This window comes from Cyanistes caeruleus, chromosome 5, assembly GCF_971803275.1.
Source record: "Cyanistes caeruleus chromosome 5, bCyaCae1.hap1.1, whole genome shotgun sequence".
NCBI lineage: Eukaryota > Metazoa > Chordata > Aves > Passeriformes > Paridae > Cyanistes > Cyanistes caeruleus.
In genome coordinates, this window is record NC_141705.1 from 31,844,573 (window position 1) to 31,866,986 (window position 22,414).

General features: G+C 41.9%; 2 protein-coding genes and 1 long non-coding RNA gene across 5 annotated transcripts in view; 1 reads left to right on the plus strand and 2 right to left on the minus strand.

Moving 5' to 3' along the window:
- Positions 1–3,148, minus strand: part of SNX25 (sorting nexin 25) — an 82,900-nt gene extending 79,752 nt beyond the window's left edge. The window contains exon 1 of the mRNA XM_086889058.1: positions 2,627–3,148. Within this exon, the coding sequence (XP_086745184.1) occupies positions 2,627–3,073 (447 nt within the window). The 5' untranslated portion in view covers positions 3,074–3,148. The remainder of the gene's footprint in view (positions 1–2,626) is intronic.
- Positions 3,149–4,433: 1,285 nt separating this feature from the next.
- Positions 4,434–9,808, minus strand: LOC111927961 (uncharacterized). The gene is made up of 2 exons (XR_002863847.2): positions 9,005–9,808; positions 4,434–7,509 (listed from the first exon to the last, which is right to left on the minus strand). It is a non-coding gene; the product is annotated as an uncharacterized LOC111927961 (long non-coding RNA).
- Positions 8,705–22,414, plus strand: part of CFAP97 (cilia and flagella associated protein 97) — a 30,662-nt gene continuing 16,952 nt past the window's right edge. The window contains exons 1-3 of one of the 3 annotated variants that reach the window (XM_086889080.1): positions 8,705–9,278; positions 18,811–19,686; positions 19,776–19,847. In XM_086889080.1, the coding sequence (XP_086745206.1) occupies positions 9,251–9,278; positions 18,811–19,686; positions 19,776–19,847 (976 nt within the window). In that variant the 5' untranslated portion in view covers positions 8,705–9,250. Of the gene's footprint in view, positions 9,279–9,683; positions 10,156–18,810; positions 19,687–19,775; positions 19,848–22,414 lie in introns of those variants that run through there. The other 2 variants (XM_023925044.2, XM_023925045.2) reach the window with 2 other exon arrangements.

The following is a 22,414-nucleotide window of genomic DNA, read 5'->3' on the forward strand; positions in this document are numbered from 1 at the left end:
AAAAGTCTTCTACACATATACAAAATCGTGTTCAGAAAAACTCTTCAAGAAGCTTTGCAGTCCTGAAGCCACTTTGTACCAGAAAGAAATCAAGAAAACTATAAATTGAAGGTAAAAGAAACCAAATTATGATGCCTGGAATTACATCTAAATAGAAAGGATAAAATACCGCACTCCTTGTTTGGACATTTTGCTTACATTTCATGTAAGCAAAACTTTTGGGAGCAGTGCAAAGAATGAGAAAAAAAATTCAATAGAGTCAGGGAGAGAGTAACAAAACAATCCTGGGAAGATTTTTAGCAGGTCCTGCTGCCTTACCAGTGAATTTTAAATATCAAATTTCAATTTCCTTCTGAAACAACTAACACATCTCATAGAGCTACAATAAATGCAAACACTATAAATTAGACCACACAACACAACAGCAGATGTGCACTGTTTACATATACAAATCTGATGGGTGGACACAACAGAAGAACATCTTCAAGAGAAATGCACAGTAACACACCACAAAAAGAAAGTGCAGATGGCACAGTAACAGAAGTGACTATTTGTGTCTGGACAGTTCTAGTTTCACTGCTTTCAGTAGGCTTATGTTTTTCAGTAGGCTTACATTTTTCACAAAGGAGGAGATAAAGAAAGCAATATTTTATTTTTTTTTTTCTTCAAATCTTGGCTTCCCAAATTAAATTGATTTTTATGGTTCAGCTGTTTCACAGATCTAAAAGCTGCTCTTCATTGTGGCAGCAGGGAGGCTTTTATTGCTAAGTTTATATGTAGATCTTTTTTGATACTATAAACATACTTTGTAAAAGTATGTTAACTCACCCAGATGTTCAGACAAGTGTTCAAGTACATAAATGCCACTGGACCAATGGCATTAACACTGAAACACTCTTGTAAATCTGAAAGCAACAGGAATAGCTGTTTTGATGATCAATTGATCCATTTGCATATTTTTTCTGTTTGATGTAACATAGTTACATGGTATGGCTAAAAACAAAAGCATGTAGTCCTTTACTAGAAGGTGCTTATGCACCTAACACACTTGTTACCTAGCACTCCTATGACAAAAACCACCTGAACAATCCCTAGCTGTACCCAGCTTCTTGCTTATCACTGTGTGTAACACTGTGTGTTACATCTTACTTCTCACCTTAATGCTCATACACATTATTTATTCTTCACTTCCTTCAAAAAGCTGAATATGATGTTGAGTGTACAAAGCAAAGAGAATGTTTAAAAAGATGCTACCAATAAGACAAAATGAGTATCACACAGAGCCACACATAGATCCCGAATGCACCTTTGCAAGTTGTTTTATTCACTGAATTCAACAACCCCTGGCCAAATGATCCTTACTGGCAACAAAACTCTGCCAGCTTCCATTAAATGCGGACCAGGAAAAGCATAGTGCTCCCAAACACAGGCTCCTTCTCTCCCTAGGTGAAAGAACGAAGGAATAACCCATTATAACAGGTTGTTAGCAACTTGATTGAAAAGACAGAAAGACAGCTGTCTTTCTAATCAGGGAGTGATTTGTAATAGGTTCTCTGCCCTGCCAGCACCCTCTGCGTTCTGCAAACTCAGCTGCATGGACTGCAGCCCCAGAAACACGTGACAGCGTTACTTACTGCTCCCAAGAAGTGTACGTGTAATAAATGTAACAAACTGGGTTACCAGAACAGCTAGCCTGCACACCCAGGCCACACAAATTCCCTTCCTTTTCCTTTCTCGAGGGCTCTCGGGTATCTTGACAGCACTGAAGGGAAATAGAGCTTACACAACGCAGTCTATTCATTGTTGCAGGGTTCATGTGCTAACACACCTACAGCTCACCGTGAGGGGCCAAGGGCGCCTGACCGGAGTCACCAGCTGTCACGTTAAACACCACATCCCTGTACCCACGGCAAAGCAGGGGTGCGGGCAGATTAGCAATTTTCAGCAGTAGTTTTTCAGGCTCATCTAGGAACAGCTCCCAAGGACTGGGAATCAGGGGATGTGAATGGGAAGAAAGTTTCCAAATGCCTCGTGCTATCAGTCCCATTCAGAAGAACTCAAAAAATACTAAGCTGTGAGCTAAAAAGAGCTCGTGAACTAGTACATTTTAGAATAGGTACAGAAAATGAAGTTGTTTCCCTTTTGCACAGTGCTCTGCAAAGGCTCGAGTACAAAATGGCACTAGGATATCACTATCTGAAGCTGTCCAACTTCAGAGAACTTCAGAAAATTAAAACAACATTAAACTGCCTCTTCGACCAGGTCTCTCTTTTACCAGTGACATTTCAATGGAAGGAGCAGAAAAGGATTCGAGACACAGCCACCGTGGAGCGAACACAGCGAACTACTGTGCGAGCATTCCCGCAATCCGGAGGTCTCCCTCGGAGCCAAGTGTTGATTTTTCCGGTGCTCCTGCTACCCTCCAACACAACTTTTGCCATTTAAAGCCCCCGTCGAGCGGCAGAGCGCGGGCAGGCTCCTGGGGCCGCGGTAGGACAGCAGGACAGCAGGTTCGGGTGGCGCGGCGTTCCACGGCGGAGCGAGGGCCGCGCCACCTCCGCCCCGCCGCCGGGCAGGGAGGGCGCGCCGCGGCCGCCGCCCGCTCCGCTCCCCTCCCGCTACTCACCCCCGCGACCGGCCGGAACGGAGGGACTGCGGCGAAGTCCGGCGGCGGCAGGCGGCGGCGGCCGCGGCACATCAGGACGATCAGGGTGCCCAGCGCGGCGGCAGCGGCGGCGCAGCCCGCGTAGAGGGCGAGGCGGAGCAGCAGCAGCGCCAGGCACGGCGGCCCGCCGCCCCCTGCCTCGGCCCGTTCCTGCCCCAGGTGGACGACGGACACGGCCAGAAGCCCCAGTCCCGCCGCCAGCACGAAGCGGGATGAGCCGGGATCCTCGTCCTCCTCGTCTTCCGCCGCCTCCTCCTCTCCGCCGCCGACCACAGCGGCGGCCGCCGGGGCGCTGCGGCGGCGCGCCTCGCCGCCGGGGCCGTGCGAGCCCAGCGGGCCGGGGACGGCGGCCCCCACCGCCTCGGGCTGCCCGGCCGTGCTGCTAGCGCTGTCGGCACCGGGGAACATGCTACTCCTGGCTCCGCTGGGAGCAAGCGCATCTCCCGCCGCGGCAGCCCCCAGCGAAGGTCGCCGCTCCCGGGCCCCCCCCTCTCCTCCGCCGCCGCCGCCTCCTTCGCCGCCCGCCGCCGCCACTGGCACCGCTGCGGCCGCCGGGGGAGCCGGAGCTCATGCCCAGCGGCAGGAGGGTGCGCGGCGGCCGGGCCGCTTCCTGGCGGCAGCGCTGCCCCGCGCTGGGCGGCGGGAGCCGAGCGCCGTGGCAGCAGCCGCGGAGGCCCCGCCGCGCCGCTCGGTGTCCGGCCGGGGAGGGGGCGGAGGCGGGGGCGGTGCCTGCCGGGCGGGCGGGCCCGGGACATGTGCGCCCGCCGCACCGCCCTACGGCGGGGCCGGCCCGGCCGGGTCGTCTTGGACTGTGTTGTGTCCCTGAGGGCTCTGCTCTGTGGCGGGGTTGGAGGCGTCCCCACGCACAGGCCAGGGAACGGGTACGCTCGGACGAAACGAGGAGAATCGCCGCCGGCTGCAGTGCGGAGCTTGGTTCCGCGGAAAGCTACGGAACGCCTCTCCGCCGCGGGGGCTGTAGCAAGGAGGGCGGCGGCTGGACCCAGAGGGACCCGGCGTGATCAGTCCGGGTCATCGAAGTCCTAGCCAGAGCTTAGGACAAAAGCCTTGGCATGTGCATCTCAGAGATCTATAAACCCTCCTGAGTGTGGGAATTATGCGCCTGCTCCTCTCCGATCAGCCAAAGGAAGCCATAAATAACTGGACTTCAGAAATAAAAAGTTGATAGAACAGCTATGAATATGGAACGACAGTGATTATAAAAAACCACAGCCTCACCACCCCAACAGAAGCCTGTCAGCCCTCCTGTCTTTCACTATCCTCCTTCTGTTGTATATTTTATATGTTTGTGGTAGATCTGAGTACAAATTCCTGTAAGGGTACAAGGCTTGCCATATTTCAGTTGTCCTTGGGACACATGTTCATCTTGCCATATGTGTGGCACAGCTACAGCTCCACCAGATTTGTGAGTTCATAGCAACTACTGAGCACAACTGAATTGGGAGGCCTTGTTCTTTTCAGAGTGTTGTCTGCAAAAATCAGCCTCATTACAGTGTGCAACAAGCCAAGAATTACACACTCACAAGAGACATTGACTACTTATTTCAGAGTTGTGCAAGCCTGGGTGCTCAGTGGTATTCCACAAATCAAGCACACCGAATATCAAAGCTTTCTACTATTTGTACATTTTAGCAAACAAAGGAATTAGTGTTCATAGTCTACAAGTTTCATAGTTCTCTTATTAATTAATGTTTTGTCCTCTGTTGATTCTCTCATTTCCTGTGCTAATCAGTCTGATTGCTTGGCCTTCTTTTGATTTGGTAGATTTTTTGGGTCAGTGGTCCTTGAGTCGGTGGTTGCGATCTCCTTCTGCTGGAATTACCTTTTATCAAGTAGGAACTGATTTCAGCACAATTGGTGAGTTGGGTTTATTGGTTTCTCCCTTATCTTGGGAGTTCTGCCAAATGTCCTTGTGTCCCATAAATTCTTCATTCTTTGTGTCCACTATCAGTGGTACATCCTTTTCGCCAAGCTTTGTTAACCTCCCCCTGGGTCTGAGATCACCGAAGCACATCAAGCCCTAAACATTAACAGTGCAATTCCACCAACAAGCAATTCGTTTTTCTAACACATGGACATCACTTAGAGCTTGCTTTTTAGCTGCTATCTGTTTCAAGGATTACATCTCCCTTCTTGATTAGTCTTGAAAGTATACAAAGATCAAACATAAAAGAGCAACCTTTTTTTAGAGAATTTTTACACATTCCACATTTTGCAACAAGAGTAGGAGTAAATGGCAATGATCTCCTTACAGAAGCCACACTGCAAGAGCGGATTTACAAACATCCATGGCTTCATTTTAAGAAGATACATGTAAACTCTATAGAAGGGTTTAGAGGTAGAAGTGTACTGGTAAGCATCTGGTAAGTTTGCCACTGCTCTGTCAATTGAGGTGTAAAAAAAAAACCACTTTACTTTTTAAACACAGTTATTGTTGTGGACACTGGAGTAGTGATTTATTTATTCGTGTTCTCTAAAAAAGTTACTTCTGACAAATGAACTCTACTACCCAGATGAAGAAAAGAAATACCAATGTTCTGATCTTGTGAATGCTTACATTTCCTTATAACTTCTAGAGTGCAATAGCACTCTAGAGTAACAGCATTTATAAAACCAGACACCAAACTTCCCTGAGCTTCTGTGATGCTAAGCAAGCCAGGACACTGAGCATGAATACTGCAGGTGTCTAAAAGTCTCTTACAGCCCTGGAACAGCACTTGTAATAGGGAATTACATGTCAGCTCAAGGTGCAGAACTGTAATGGAAACAGGCACAGAACAGATTTGAGCTAGTCAGGATTCTGAGTTACAACAAATGTTTTACTCCATCACTATATTTTCTAAGCTGTTTCTAACATAAATCACAGCATCTGATAATCTGGTGTCCATATATACTTGCCTGTGTGTATTAGAGGTTTGCATAACAATGTATTTCCTCTCAAAATCACAAAAAGTGGTTATGAAGTGATTTTAGGTCCCCTGTTGGTCACGTATCAAAGGAGACACTGATCCTCAATCTGATCCAAAGTCCTTACAGTAACTTAGTGAGATAAAATACATAATTCTATTACAGTTTGTTCTATTTAATGGATATTAAATTGCACAAAATCCTTTTAAATGCTAGTTTGGACCATTCACAGAGTATCCAAAATTGATTATTTAAGTAACATGTCTAATGAGATTAAAGGTAAAAATCATCATATCATAACAGTGAAAATACAATTGCAATGGCAGTCCTTTCCCATGTGAATTACTATGTGGTAAAATATCCTGATGATTCACTGAAGGGCTTTGGGACCTTTGGGTTTTTTCAATACATAAGACTGTTAAAATCAGCAGAGATTCTTGCAGAGTCTGAAAGCTTTTGGATAAGGCCCAACATGCCAGAAGGTTTCTTATAAAGTTATTTTATTCTCATCAGGTAGAAAATAGAAAGCAAATATCCATCTCCTGGCGCACACTTTACTCATCAAAGATGTCAGAATATACAGGACTTTGGACTAAGTTCAAGAGCTGCTCTGGGATCTTTATTAAGATCCGCACAAGAAACCAGACAGAGACCTACTGCAAATGCATTCAGGAAACTGCCTGAGCCTCTGTCAAAACTACTTAAGGGAATTGAATTTTTAAATTAACCTGAAGCAGAGCATGTAATGTTGTTAGTCCTGTGTAAACAGAGAGTATTTTCTTACAGTATTAATTCTCAGAAGTGGAGAGGAAGATAAAAAACCCAAACCTACCTGCAATAACAATTTAGTCCTGCAGTGCTTATGCACAAAACCACTTCTTGTCTGAATAGTCCCACTCATTTTAGTTAGGATTTACACATCATACCCTGAATTAGATATGTCTAAATCAACTCAAATGTGTATCCATAGAGCAGGAAGAATTGATCCTTTTTCTTTTAGCTCTTAGTAAGTTTCTATGACTTTTCAACCTGAGGTAAAATTCCTAGTATTTTAGATGACACCCTAGCTGCACTGAAGTTAATAGAAATTCTCAAATTTACCTCAGTGTTATTTCCCTTTTTGTACTTAAAAAATTACTTTTCTCTACAAGACCAAAGGACTTCAATGAGGTCCATTTTCTGAACTGGGGATTATTATATGCTCTTTCTGTAACTATTTTGTCATGAAACTAGTTTATGAGAAAAGAGATTCAAATTCTACCTTATCTGAGCACTACAGCAAATATCTTTCCTACAGAGATAAGACAGTTACATCTTTTAAAAGATAAATTATATCTGATTTAGGGAAGGATTCAGCATCTTCACTATTTTCCTTTGAGCTAGAAGTATAATTTATCTTTGTAACATACCCTAGGAAAAACCCCATTCATTTGTACAGTTTTGCAGCTACCTTTAGTGACAATTGTTCAACTTGCACCTTCACAGTACTGCAAATTTTAAACTACAATGAATTTGCACTTTCAAATTTTTAAGCAAGATTAAAATGAATACTTTTCCTGTAGGCTTCTTCATATTCTATTTCTGTTATGTCAGCCAGATCAGATCCCATTGCTATAAAAGAACTAAAACAAGTTATCACTTCTCAATTAAAACAAAAAAAATTACATCATAGGCAAAAAAAAGAAGTCTGTAGAATGCATACGTAGTTTATATTTTTAGCATACTTACAACTTTGAATTAATTATGTGCTTTTTTTATAACTGCTGTGGTGCTGCATTGCAGTTACAGTCATACCAGGAGTTTATAGAAATTTCTAAGGTTCAGGGCACAAAACTCAGAAGTGCTTGTGAACTTGTAAACCTGGTGATAAACCAGGTAAACCTGGATAACTAACGCTGTTAGAAGCCATCACAGGAATCCTAGAGCAAGAGAAAGGAGAGTTGGATGTCATACTTCTCAGTATCTTAAATATACAAAATATGTAAGTTACACTAATATTAACTGATTTTATTATTTTTTTTTTTTTGCTACACCTTTTAAGACAGTGGTATTGTATTTTGCATATTTGCAGTCAGGAACTTGACACAAAGGAAAAAATTACAAAAGCACCCATTCAGTGTCCAATGTAAGGAACCTAAGACCTCACATGACGAGGTCAGCAAAGGCTCAGCATTTTGTAGCAAGTTTTCCAAATACAGTTTGCATTTATTTTAGTTGTAGTTGTCATTATTCAACATTTCAACAGTGAACTGAAGAGAGAGGTGCCAGAAAAATAAGAAAGGAAACACATGACAAGTATAAAAACTTAGTCAATGCAATTTGTGGAGCCTCCGTTAAATGTTGTGTAGCACAAGTAGGACTTGACTCTGGTTAACTTAGACATGTTAAGTTGTATTTCTCAAGAGATTTCTTTCTTCTCTTGTAGTGTTCTGACACATTTGCTATATGTATTTTTAAAAATGTGTGTGTATGTGTCCATGCACCATACATCCATAGGTATGTGCCTATGTGTGTGTGCCAAGTGAAATAGAACAATATACACAACAGTTGATTTGTCTGCACAGCCCTGATTTAATTCAAAATTCAATATGCTTAGCAAAAAAATGTGATCATGTCATTAAATCTCTTTCCTGATTAACAATGGGGCCAAAGTAAAGCTGAATTTTGTATTTTGAATACATGGATCAGTAATCTGGGAGTCTTTCTTCTCATATAATTCTTTCCTGAAACTGCTTGAAGGTTTTATCCATGTTTCTGCAACAATTATACTGAAATTCAAGGTAGCTTGGGGAGGGGTCCAAATCAACCTCAAATATTGGACGAGGCTTCCCTAGAAGTCCTCCAGATGAGCTGCCCCTTTCCCTTTCCTCAGAATACATTGCCCAGCACTACAACATGGCACTGTAAAGTAGGGGTCCATCACATCGACCTCTGGTCCTGTTGCCTTAATATGGGGCACCATCATCTTAAGGTGGTTCAAATCACCTCAGCCTGAGCTACCCTCCAGTCCCTATGGGCTGCCAGCACACCAACCAGGAATGCCATCATCCCAACCTGAGGCACCACCCCCACCATCTGGGGCGCCATCAACCTGATATAGGGCACTGTTACTCCAAAATGGAAAACTATCCCCTCAGCATGGAGCCTTGTTGCCTTAACCTTGGGCAGCATAACCTCAACCTGTGATTCTGTCCCCTCACCCTGAAACCCCATGATCAAAATCTAGGGGCAATCACCTCAACTAGGGGCACTGTTTCTTCAGCTTGGGGTCCCTCTGCATCTCAGACCATGGAGACCATGAATTAAATTAGGAGCACTATCACCTTGGGGCCCCATTGCTTCCACGCAGCACACCATTGTCTCAACCCAGAGCCCCATTGCCTCAGCTTGAGGCAAAATCACTGGAGCACACACCTCCATCACCTCGGCCTGGACCAACATTGCTGTGACCTGGGGACCATCACCCCAACTTGGGGCACAGTCCCACCTCATCTTGGGGCCTCATGGCCTTAGTAAGAGTCCCAGCTCTCTGCTCCATTCCCACAGAGCGAGAAAGGGCAGGAGGGGACTGATGTCTGTATCAGAGATAGCTGGCCAGCAGTACTAAGAAAGTGATTATTGCCCTGTTCTTGGTGCTGGAAAGGCCGCTGCCTGAGATCTATGTCCAGTTCTGGATGTCTCAATTCAGGTAGGACACTGAAGCACTGAAGCAAGTTCAGAGAAGGGAAATCTGGTGAAAGGTCTGAAGCACAGGTCTTAAGAGGAAGAGCTGAGGGAGCTGGGATTGTTTAGCCAGAACAGAAGGCTCAGGGGAGACCTTATTGCTCTGAAAGGTAGGCCGGTGGGGATCGGCCTTTTATTCCAGGCAACCAGCGACAGGATTAAAGGGCACAGTCTGAAACTATGCCAGGGTATGCTTAGGTTGGACATTAGCAGGAATTTCTTCTCGGAAAGGGTGATCAGTGGAACAGGCTGCCCGGGGAGGTGGTGGAGCCGCGGTCCCTAGAGGTGTTTGAGGAAAGACTCGACGTGGCACTTAGGTACCGTGGTCTGGCTGACACGGTGGTGTTCGATCAGAGGTTGGAGGCGCCTCTTTCGGAGGTCTCTTCCAACCTCCTTGTTCCGGTGATTCCGTGGAGAGCCCGTACCTGAGGGGCCCCTCCCACGGGAGGTCCCGACGCCCGCCCTTCCCGCCCCGCTGAGGCGCCGCCTCTCCCCGCCCAGCGGCGCGCGGGGCCGACCGGGGCTGCGCAGGAGCGGGGCGGCAGCGAGGGAGCGGCGTCAGCGCTGTGCAGCTCCCGCCTCCCCGGCTCTCTCCTCGCTCTCTCTCTCCCGTGCCTGTGAGTATCCGCCCGGCTGCCTGCGTGGTTACCACAACAAAGCCGGGAGAAGAGGGGGCCAAGGGGGACAAGGCAGCGGCCGCTGTTTCTTCCCGGGGGTGCCGGCCGGGTAGTGGGGCCTGCGGTGCCTTCTTGCCACGGAAGGTGCCTGCAGGGCGGTTGGGGGCGGTTGGGGACGACAGGCATGTTCCTCCCCCGTCTGCGGTAATTTTTTCCCGAAACAAGGTGGGAGACGTGTTCTGTTCGTGTGTACGTACGCATTATTTTTAACCATTATATAATTTTCAAAAAAAATTGTTTTAATTAGCTGTCTTCCTGCTCGCGCCCCTGCCTGAGCGGCGCTCACGTAGGTGTCCCCCGAGCGCATCGTGCGCGCTGCCTTTGGAGTGCCGGGGCTGGCGTTGAGCTGCCAGAGTTTGGTCATGCTCCTCTGAGACGTGTGTTCCGCCCCACGTCAGTGGCGAGCCTGCCCGCTTTGCTCCTCGGGGAGATTGGAAAAGATGTGGGAGATTCCGTTCTGAGACACCGGCCCTTGTTGTCGCCGTAGCAGTCGGCTTTGGAAGAGAGTTGCAGAATCGTGTGTGCTATCAAAGTTACCGGGCTTTGAGAGACGCAGCTGGGCAGTGATGCTCAAATAGAGTTCAGAGCGGTGTTTTGGTTGGGCTTAATTAGTGGGAATTAAGTCAGATGTAATGATTATTGCAAACAGCTTCCCTCTAGCATGTTAATCATAGCATGGGTCACGTTTCCACACTTTCTTCAGGACACACGTGTAACTCCCTCTGCCCAGCACAGGGCTGTGTTCTGCAGTAATGGCTCCCAAAGTGGGGCTGTGGTTTTGAAAAATAACTAGCCAAATCTCTTGACCCCTCTGGATTAGGTTGGAAATCACAAATAAGGTAGTTCTGAAACCTGGGCTGCTGCAGCAGAGCAGAGTACTGAATTAATTTGAAAGACAATCAGTGAAATGCTATAACAAAATGCAATATGTGTTGTCTTTGTCAAGCAGTGGTTTTTTTTCTGGCGTTTTCACAGTATTTTAAAATGTAGCATGGTTTATGGGACAATTTACAGTCATATAATCTTTGTGCCTGGCTGAAGTTTTTCCTTTGCAAACAGTTTTTTGAAAACTGGTTTAATTATAGTATGCAAATACTTGCACTTTTACATTTTTACTATACAATAGAAATAAAAAAAATCTAGTGTTTGCATTTGGATGTGTACATGTTTTAAAACCGTGTGGTTAAAATTTCTCTGCAGTATTCATAAAAACACCAGGACAACAATGTGGGATGGCATGAATGTAATAAAAACAGCAGTGCTAAATTTCTTTTGTATCCCTGCTTGTTTGTATGGAGGTGTTCAATATAGTGCATAGAATGCATTGTACACATTTTTGCTTCTTTGAAAAGATAGTTAATCTCTCTTTTTTTGGGTAGAAAGTTCTGGAATTGTCAGTGTAGTGGGAACAAATTTTCACAAAGTTAAGTTCCTCAGTGGATTTATTTGAAGACTAAAATGAGGTTATCGTTGCTAAAAAATAAGTAAGCTTAAGAATAGGTTTGTGAAATAACTGGCATTTAAAAATATAGTTGTCAGAGCTTTGGACTCTGCTTCTGGAATGCTTCAAGCTCTTTCAACACTTCCTTCTGCTTTGTTTGTTTTTCTTGTAGTGCATGTGTTCTTTTGGTTTTCTAAACCTAGGTAATACTTCAATGGTTTGGAGTAGAAACCAGAGAAAAGGACAAGTAGTTTGGGCACATTCTATTCCTTTTCTTGTAACTTAAAGCTGTTATGACCTACTGGGATTTTTGTTCTGATTTTGTGCTTGCCTGTGTTTAGAAGGGCATTCAGAGGGCCCTGTGTTTCTTCATAAGACTTACATGGGCTCAGTGGGCCATCAGGACTGCTAAGCCCATTGAGAGTTTGAATGCAATTGACCAGTTCCTTGAAAGGCTCTACCCAGGAACACATAAAAGTGCAAATTTTGTAGGATGGGTGGCATATTTTGTAGGTTGTCTGTGGTATAGGTTGCAGCATCATCTCCAAACTTTCTAAAGTCTGCCCTTTCAGATGACATAATATTACATCTGAAGCTTAGATGTATGTTTTGAACTGCTGTGCCAGACTCTCCCACTTCAGCTGTGGATGGCCTGGTTGAATACATGTTGCTCCCAAATTTAAATCTTCATATTGGACAGAAATAATCTTCATAGACATGGACCAGTATAGAAGGAGTGAGAAAACGAAGTTGGACTTTTACTTTGCTCTTCACCATCAATGCCGGGCAGTAGAGTCTGTCCTTTTCTGGGCTTTTCATACCTGTTCTATATTATTGGAAGATTGTGGCTATGGGTCACTTTTGGGAAAGATCAATACCAGTGACCAGTTTTCCCCTAGCAGCTTGCTGCCTTTTAGCCTTTGAGGTGGCTGGAGCTGGGACTCTTCTAGGTAGTGAGAAATTGTGTGACAGCAGCCCCATGAGACTTCAGTGTGGATGGTGTCACTTATGCTTGTAGAAGTGGAAGGCCTTCCAGAAGCTGGTGCTACTTTTATCAACCAACATGTGATTCCTTGTCTTTATTTTTGATTGTAATTGTTAGCTTCTTTTCTTCCTGGATTTAGAGGATTTGAGAGTAATTTTCTTGGGATTCTCAGCAATGAGTGAGTAGCCATGGTCTGTTTAGACAGACCTGATGGCTGTCATCACTCCCCTCATTTAACCTCAGTGTTCTCTGACCCAGCCTTTCTGCTCGAGAGGTCACAAGGTGACCTTTGCTGAAGAGCCTGAAGAACAAATATTTAATGTGTTTCTGTGAGTCAAGTCCTGGAACTGCAGATACACACTTCTCAGCATAATGTATTAATGTATTGCAGCTTTTCACAGTAGGGTAATGGCTTATTTTTGGCTCAAGAGGAAATACATCTTCGTTTCTCCCCTCTTTTCTTCCCCCCACCATTTTTGCCTGTTCTCTCTCCTCCCTGCCTTGTACATTAACTTGAAAACCTTTGCCCAGCAGCTGTCTGTGCCTCTTTGGTGGTCATATGCTTTCATTTGCTCTAACCATGATGGCAGTTGACTGTGTTCCAGGATTTTCTAGTGCCCATTGGCTGAACTGAATTCTTACTTGAAATAGATGTGAGACTCAGGACTTTCTGTTGCAACTCGTTTAAAAAGACTCAAGAGTGCTTTGAAGCATCTCCAGTGAGCCTACCTGTGTGAGAGAGAACTGCTGTTCTGAGGGCTAGTTAGAAGTTAATAGACTGTATCTTGGAGCATACAGGGGAAAATCCTTCCATTGTGTCCAGCAGAGAGAATGAAGGATGCAGAACAGCTGTAGCAGCAGGTATTGTGCTCTGAGCTTGGAAAATCAGAATGTCTGCTAAAGATATCTAGCATATATTTAGGTTGTTTTATTCATTGGGAGTTAAGAGAAGTAGTTTCCTAAGATCTATATTTCTTCCTTTGCATGCTTTTTTGTTCTTAGTAACAAATACGAAAGCTTTAAGAGGTAAATAGGGCTGAATATGTGTGGTTTGTCACACAGGTTTTAAGATTAGTGTTTTCTCATGTTTCCCCTCTTTTGGACAAACCACCAAAAATAAAAATTTTTCTTATCCTGACATTTTTATCGCTCTCTTCTAGATGTTTTCAAATTTGTCTTTTTTGTTTGTTTGCTGGGCATTTTTTAAGCTTCAGTGAAAAATGAGAAGGGAAGGAAGAAGGGGCCAGTTGCTGTTCCTTTAGCATTTTCAACCTCCCCCAAGTTCCATACAAAGGCAATTTGGTAGTCAGCAGGTTTAGAGGGGCAGGATCCCCAGAGGGGAAATGATGAGAATGTAGAATCAGAAGATTTTGGAGTGCCATAAAGAACACATACCATTGGTAGAAGTCTTTTATTTAAAACACTTTCAACCTAAAACACTTTCAACCCTAAAACAAAGGTGTTCTGTTGGAGCTGAATACAATATTATACTGAGTCTGATGTTTTACATGTTTTTTAATACATCCTCAGATGATGCCTATTTATTTTTTGTTGTTGTTGGAAACATAGTATTGACTCGTCTTGAGTGTATTATAGCTGTGCTGTATTATGGCCTTTGTGGTGTTGTACAGGATGCACACAGTAACATCAGACATTTCAGATATAGCCCCTAGGATGTGTAAAGGTCTTGTTTTCCCCATCTATTAAATACCAGAATCTTATGATGTTGTGGGAACATTTAGGCCCTTCAGACGGTGCATAACATGCAAACTCTGAGTGTGGTGTTCTGCATGCTAGGATTCCAGATGGGGACAAAACAGCTTTCCTTGGAGCATGGTAGTCTGCATGCTAGGAACTTTTATGTTACAAGATAAGGAAAAAGCCCCAGTTGTCCTTTCTATATAAATCACCTTCTTCCTTGATTATGAAATTAGAATGCTTAAAAGAAAAGGAAGTTGGTCACTGCTTGCACCTGAATGCTATTTTTCTTTTCTTCTATGAGTTATTTCAGTACTCTTAGATGCACAATTTTCAGATGGTGTACATTCTAAAAAGTGAAAGATTTAGTGGATAACTTCAAGTTTTAACCAAGTTTAAAACACCTCAAATCTTTCACTGGGTATTTTATGTACTTCGTAAGTGTTAGTTTCTGACATTCAAAAATGTTTTCAAAAGGAAGGATATGCTGAAGCACAAACCCACATCTAAGTCTGTATCCTCATTGCATGACTTTTTATGTACCATCCTACTTTTGTAGAAGTTACTTCAATTTCGTGTCATGCCTAATGGCCTGCTCGTGGTCATTGCCTGCAAAAATATTTCAGGTGGTGCTGTAGTTGGCAGGTTTGCAGCTGGCAGGGGAAAAACACTCAATATGCTTAGTGTGATTAGGGTCTTGATCTGTTTTTTGGCATGGAGGAGGATGTCAAAATGCTGCTTGCTCTTTGGGTAGTGCAGCAGCAGGTAGTGGTTGATCTGTGCAGGAGTTGTGTGGTCTTTGTTCTTGCAGTGTCCAGCTGGGGAGAATGTGGGTTTGGTCTCAGTAGGCAGTCAGACTCTTGTTGTGTCAACCCTCTGATGAGAAAGTATGGGTCTCTAAAGCCCTGACAGTCAGACTGCATGTTCACCTTGACTGCTTGACCACTGCTTTCTGATCTTAAATGGGTCAGGGATTGAAGGGATTAAAAAGTGGTATAAAGTAGTTCTTCCTAAACTAGGAAGAGCTGCAGTAAGGAAGAGACAAAGACAAAAAGCGTGTGTTTGGCCGTGGTAATGAGTGATTGTTACAGTTGCAAGAAAAATGGGGTGAGAGGTAGAGAATTACTTGGGGAGAAAAAATACTACAGTAAAAAAAAAATCTCTAAAATAATTAATGGCCAGCCTGCTCTTTGGAGTTGATCATGCTTGTGTTAAAGGGTTTCATGGCAGAAAGCCACAAAAAAATCATGTGTTTTTTGGTAAGTAAATACAGTGGTCACTAAAATTAGCAGTTAATGGTGAGTATTTGGCTGTAATGACAGGTTTTTTGGGATTTCAGAGTATCTATCATTTGTTGACTCTGTGTTTTAAAAGCAGGTAACATAGCAGAACTCTGTATTTCTTGCAGAAGTAAAATTACACTCTTTGTTTTATAAAAATGGGTGGGAAGTTGTAAACAGAGACAATTTATTGATTTAGGCATGCTTTATCAGCAAAATTACTTATTCTGTATTGCATCATCTTGGCAAATTCCAGCTCTCTTGCAGATGCTCTCAATGGAGGAGTGGGATAGGATTCGAGAATACCATCTCTTTTTTTATTTCCTCTTGTTTGTTTTTAATGTGAATGACAGAATTCATTAATCTTTAGTTTGTGAATGATTGTGTGTCAGCGAGACATGGCATGTTGGTTTCCCATTAAGATGAAGGCTAAAGTTGTTAGGGACTTGTAGCAGAAGACTGAAATATGCATTTGACGGTGGAATGAGTGCTGCTCCTTGGGCAGGGCCAGACTGCTAAATGATCTCTGCTATACGGGTAGTCGCCATCTGAGAAGCAGTTATGTCCCAGTCTTCCTAGGAAATGGCCCACTGGCAGGCGAGCTATTCGTGAATGCTGTAGAGTGGGAAGGTATGTGCTCGCTGGCTGGCATTAAGAGTGGAGAGGAATGTACAAGCTTGTTGCGATCTTTTATCACCTTTTGTCAGCTCTACACTGCCCTTATGTCTTGAGTTAAATCCCGTCCTCACTTCAGAGACTGTTCAGAGGAGTCATCTGAGAAGCCATGGTGTGACTACACATTATAGCCGATGAGCTGCTGTTAGTTCAGTCACCTTTGCAGGCGCAGCATTACATAAACTAAAAATACATGGATGTGATTACACTCAAAATGTTACATTTTAAGCTATACTAAAGATTCCAGCTATATTAAGCTATCCTAGTTTGTCTGCATCCACCTGCAAACCTTTCTGCCTTAGCCCCTTATGCTCTTGTATACAACAGGGCTAGCAGTATTTCGAATCTGTGTTTGAGACTAGTGAAACACGCCACATGCCTGCTTTTACAATTAGTCATAATATTTCCAGTTATGAGCTGAAGAGATGCTAGTTCCTTTAAGTAATAAAAGCCTCTCATCATGGAGATAAATGGTTTTATTTTTAAACCCTACTTCCTATATTAATCTTCTTCATAGAATTGGGTTTGTTCAAGGTGTACTTGGTAAATAAATAATTAATGATCTATACTTTACAGGTTTTATTACCTTCTGGTTTAGATTACATGAGGTAGAAATTTAATTTAAATAATGTGTTACTCTTCTGACTGCTTTTTATTTTTCTATTGTGCATGTTTTTATATATCAAAATGTATTATCCTTTTAAGCAGCTGCTCTAGAAAAACTTTCAGGAATTCACATGATAGTTGTGCATTGCAGGCTATGCAAGCTGCCTGAAGCCAGGTATCACAGGAAGTGAGGCAAAGGGTGGAATCAATAGCCCAGATGAAGTGCGCCTGCACCAATGCACACAAGATGGGTAAAAACCAGGGGGGGCAAGAAGCCATGGTGCTGTGGAAAAACCATGGTGTAGTTAGCATCACAGAAATGTGGTGGGGTGATTATCATGGCTGGAGTGGTGCAATGGATGGTTATAAGCTCCTCAGGAGGGATATGGAAGGAAAGAGAAGTGTCCCTCTACATGAGGGACTATTTCAGCTGTGTGGAGCTCAAGGATAGCGATGATAAGGCTGAGTGTGAGTGAGAGAGAACCAGGGACATGGCCAATAAGTCAGTCATCCTGAGGGGTGTCTCTTAGGGACCACTCTGCCAGGATGAAGAGGCAGATGAAGTATTCTGTAAGCAGCAGGGTGGTGGTTCATGATGGCTAGTGCCTGTTCTTGTGCAAGACTTTAACTTGCTGAATATCTGCATTCCCCAAAAGTGTTTTACTACTTTGTAGCCCTTTGAAGAGCTGAGTGCTTCTGTTACTTAATAGTGTTTTCAGCTTTATACAATATCGAACCATAATAAGTCTCTTTGCAGTTCTTTGGCTTTTTGATTCTTAAAACCCTAGGCAGTTCCAGACTTCCTAGTTTTATATTGTGATTTGAGGAGCATATTTTCAATTCCTCTAAACCAGTATTATTTAAAAAGTGGCAAAATATCTGAGTGACCTTTAAAAATCTTGTATCTTGAAGTCATTTTTAGCTAGAACCTTTCCTGGAAAGTCCTTTTTTCCACCTTTGTTTGCCATGGCAACAAACTATATGTGGTTTAAGGGAGACCGTCCATCTTGTAAAATATTCTGGTTCTCCGGCCTTGTATAGTTGTTTCCACTGTCTTCATGTTTTGTTTCCTTTGGTCTAAAGAATGTTCCATATTTATTGATTGTAACTTACTAAATTTATGTGAAATCTGTTGTAAAGAGTAGGAGAAAAGTGAGTCTGGCTAGGTGAGACTGGTAGTCTTTGTTACTGGCTAATTTTGTTTGGTTGTGGGGTGTTTGGATTTTTTTATTTTAACTCTCTCTATATATATATATTACTAATGAGTGGAAACTTTCATATCCTGCCACATGCATAAGATGAAACACCAAAAGATTCTGTAAGAAGTAGGCCATAATAAAAGCAGATTTGTAGAACATAATGGTTAACATTGAAGTCCTGATGTCTGCAATATTATGTATTTGGGCTAGCCGTGGTCTGGTCCCATGGACTGAATAGTGACTTCTGGTTTAAGTGCACTGGTTTCATGCCTGGATCACATTTTTTAAAGTCTAGGTTCATCTGAAAGAAATAAATTTCCTCACTGTACTGTGTAGTGTGAGTTACAGAGGACTGTCATGAAAAGCAGGCTCCTTGTGCAAACTAAAACATGAGCACTGACACACCTTACATCTACCCTACCTAACCTTGGAGCCATAGATCTTTTGATGTAGATGGAAATTTCTCCTAATTTTAAGTGCTGAAAGCCTGCAGTGTGTATGGGTGTGTAAGCCAAGATGATGACTACTGTATACAAACAAGGCTTAAAACATAAAATTCCGACTAATGATAGCTCATAAGTGCCTCTAGCTTCAAATGGCTCTAGCTTAAAGAGAAAAAAATAAGACACTTTAATTGCTTGTTTGTAATAGTTAAGATTTTTTAGCCACTAACACTGACAAATTTGCTTGGAAGTAGTAGTTTTGAAATTGTGATGGGTTGGCTTAAATTAAAGCTTTCTGATCTAAGCTGTGTGCAGTAAGGTTGAACTAAGTTTTACTGAGCTCGCTAGGGAATTGTCTCTAGCAACTTCATGTAATTAATTGCAGAATTATAAATTACTAAAGCTAAAAGAGTGAAAAGCAAAGCTATTATACTAAAAGTGTACTTGGATCTGTTTTTACACAAATCTTTGGAAATGTTTTTGATGCTTGCAGGTGATACACTGTATTTCGTTATGGACCATTTTGAAGACATATCAGATGGTGAAGTGGATCATGCCTTCTTTGACAGTGACTTTGAGGAAGAGAAAAAGAAAGCTGAAGAAAATGGTGAAGATATAGAGAAAGAAAGTACAGAGGTAGCTCTTGCAGACACTGATTTGGTTTCTAATTCAAAGGATGAAAAATGTTGTGAGGAGGAAAGCGAAGAAAAGCAGATAGATTTGCAAAAGGATCAATCCCTAGAAATTAGCAAAGATCCTGTTGAAGATGCTTCATTTTTGACGCTTTCTCCAGTTGCAGAGAAGGCAGGTACATCTGGAGCAATACCTGCAGCAAACACAGGAACAGAGGAGATCGTTCCTGCTGGAATTCCTAAAATAGTTAAAGAAGGTGAAGAAGATTACTATACAGATGAAGAAGATAGTAGTGATGATGGCAAAAAACAGAAGGTTAGACTGAAGTCAGCTAAGCAACCAAACAACATAAAAAAGGCTAGCAAAAAATACACTATCAGCTCTTCCTCCTCTTCTTCCTCTACCACCTCCTCCTCATCATCCTCAAGTTCAGATACAGATTGTTCTGACACAGATTCTGATAGCTGTTCTTCAGATTCATCTCATTCTATTTCAAAAAAGAATGCTTGTAGAAATGCCCTTTTGTCTCCAAAACAAAAATTCAAGTCAGTGATGAAATTAGCAGAAGGAAAGCCAAAGTTTGGTGAAGATCTGGAGGAATCTGAAGACACAGTGACAGATGTGACACCTCTGTCAACTCCAGACATCAGTCCTATCCAGTCTTTTGAATTTATAGCATCAAATGATAAGAAACTAAAAGTAAAGAGACAGGAAAATGTGAACCAAGAATTATACGGTAATTTTGAGAATTTAAGTACAACACTAAATGTGCAAAACCTATGGGCCTGGGAAATTCCATCTTATATCTGTATCTTTTTCCATTAGATTCCGAGTTTGATTGCAGATATAGTCGAAAAGTCTTGCATGATGCCATGGACCTGAATCAGCTTCTGAAAGGTGATTTTTAAATTTTCTTTTTACAAAATACAGCATCTGCCAGTTGTTGAGAACAACTGTGTTCTATTAGAAGAGAGTCGAGTTTTCATATGCCATGTGTATTTTTAAAACTGGTTGCTGTTTAAGTGGTATTGATCTAATTCCTTGAATTCTTCTCTATGTAATAGTACTGATTCTGCAGTAGAGAAAAGAAGCGTATGTTGGTTTGCATATACCTGGAGGTAAGATACACAGATAGGGTGAATCTATAAAAGATTTGATATATTAATGAATTGGGTAATAAAAATGCACATGTATTTTAAGGTATGCTGGACTATGGCAGAATTTGATATCTAAATTAAAACATCAACCTTTCTGTTGAAAGGCTGGATTATCAACCTCCAGAACTGAAAGACAATCCAAAATTTCATTTCATTGTAAATGGTATTTATATACATAAACTTCTAGTACCTTTTTGATAATTAAACAGAAGTATGTGAAATTCTTTTCTGAACTGGGTGTCTGCCTTCTAAAATACCATAGGTTAAGTAAAGGTATTTTAAAAAGAAAAATAGTAGATAATCTTTATCTTTACTAAAACTCAAGTGGTTTCTTCTGGCTAATAGACTTTAAAAATCTTAATAATGAAGCCTAAGAAAATGTGCTGTCTCTTTCGCTGCATACATTGCACATCTCCATTATGTAGGGTGAAAATGCCCTGGGTGATGTCATGTGTGTATTTTAAGGTCTACATGATAGTTTTGCATTTGTTTTCATGGCCCAGAGTTTTCAGTACTAAAGTCTGTGGAATAAAAAAGGCTTGACTCAAGAAATCTGCTGATCTCAGGTGAGGAAAGCCTCTTGCAATTTAAGTCTGGTACAGTCTAAGCCAAGTTTGCTGTGTTGAAGTAAGCCTGGCATGACTAAAACTGCATGTGTTGTGTTTCTTCACTTTGCACCTTGCCAGACTGAGCTTCTAGCGAATAAGGATTTAGAATATATTGTAAACATGGTATAAACAGCTTTTAAGTAAAAAAAATGAGGATTTTACTTGTATGGAATTTCTTCTGATGTTAAGAAAAGAACTCTAGCCTTCAAGAAAGGTAGAGCTTTTTCTCATCTCTGACAGTCCTTGTGCTTCAGCCATTCTTTCATACTAGAAACAACCAGTTGTCAAAACATGTCAGAAGAGGTGTTGCTAGGCAATTGAAATTATGATGTCCTACGTCATTATTTGTTCCCAGTTAGCAAGAAGCTATTTATTGGTGATTACCAGTAGATTCATCTAATCCCTAAAACAAATGGGTATTATTGCTCAGAGTTGGTATTCTTAGAGATGAATCTCTGTTGGGGAGAGGAACTTTTTTCTCAAAACTGAAAGCCGATTCTAAATAACAATAATAAAGATGGAGTAATGAGAAGTAGAATTCATATAGTCTAGCAGCTAATGTTCCTGATTAATGTGTATATTACTCCCAAGTGCCTCTCTAAATCAGCAAGCACAACATAGCTTAATTAGTGTGGGCATTTTGAAGTTTAAATGGGGCAGAATTATTGATGGTGGAAAGTAACTAGTCTGGGAAAATAGAAGCTAATCTTATTCTGAGTTATTGCTTACAGATTTTTTTTTTTTTTTGTACTCATTAGGGCAAAAAAAAGTGCAAATAATTTTCCCCTACCCACCAGTCTCCAATAAATGTTCATCAGAACTGCATAGGCATAAACATTGCTTCAAGTGAGAACACTGCAAGCCCAGACCTGAGTGCATGAAAAGATGGCTAAATAAACATGATTTGTTTTAAAGTATAATACTCTTCCAGTACTTTAAACCGATGAAGCATTTTATTTAAATTTTTTGTCAAATATGCTTGTAAGATAGCTGGACCTAATCATTTATAGCAGTCATACAAGTTTAATTTCTGGAGGTCCCCAGACACTTGCATAATTTCCATGTGATCTGTTATTGTGTTGTTTCTATGGAGCACACAGTAATTAATTTTGTATGATTATTCACATTACCAGTGCATACATTTGGGAAAACTGGAATCTCTCGTATTAAAAAAAGAATTGCAAGAACAAAAACAAGTAAAGAAATTTGTTCAAAGAACAAGTTTTGGACTATCACAAGAGTCTGGTTATTTATTAGAGTCAGCAAAGTGGTTTGTGTATCTTAAAGCAGAATTAATTGGAAGCATTTAGAAACTGTTGCAGTTAAAAGTAATTGAATGTCCTTTACCTATTTGTGTTCATGTTGAAAGCTATTCATTTATAAGCATTTTAAAAGTTGTATTAGACAAAAATTTATCATGCCTTTACAACTCCTAAAGCTATGCTTGTTGTTGATAAAAGCCAAATTTACCATTATACATTTCTTAATAATGTAAAATCTCACAAATAACATAGTTCTAGTTGGAAATCTCATAGTCACCCTGCTCTGTGTTGCACTTTGATTGTTTTTAGATAGGTAGTGCTGATAGCAGGTGTGATTATAAAATTTCAGGTAGAAATACAATTTTTCAGTTGTTTCATGATGTTATATAGATCTTTGTATGTAATTGTTTTGTGATTTGATGATGTTTCCACTTTGC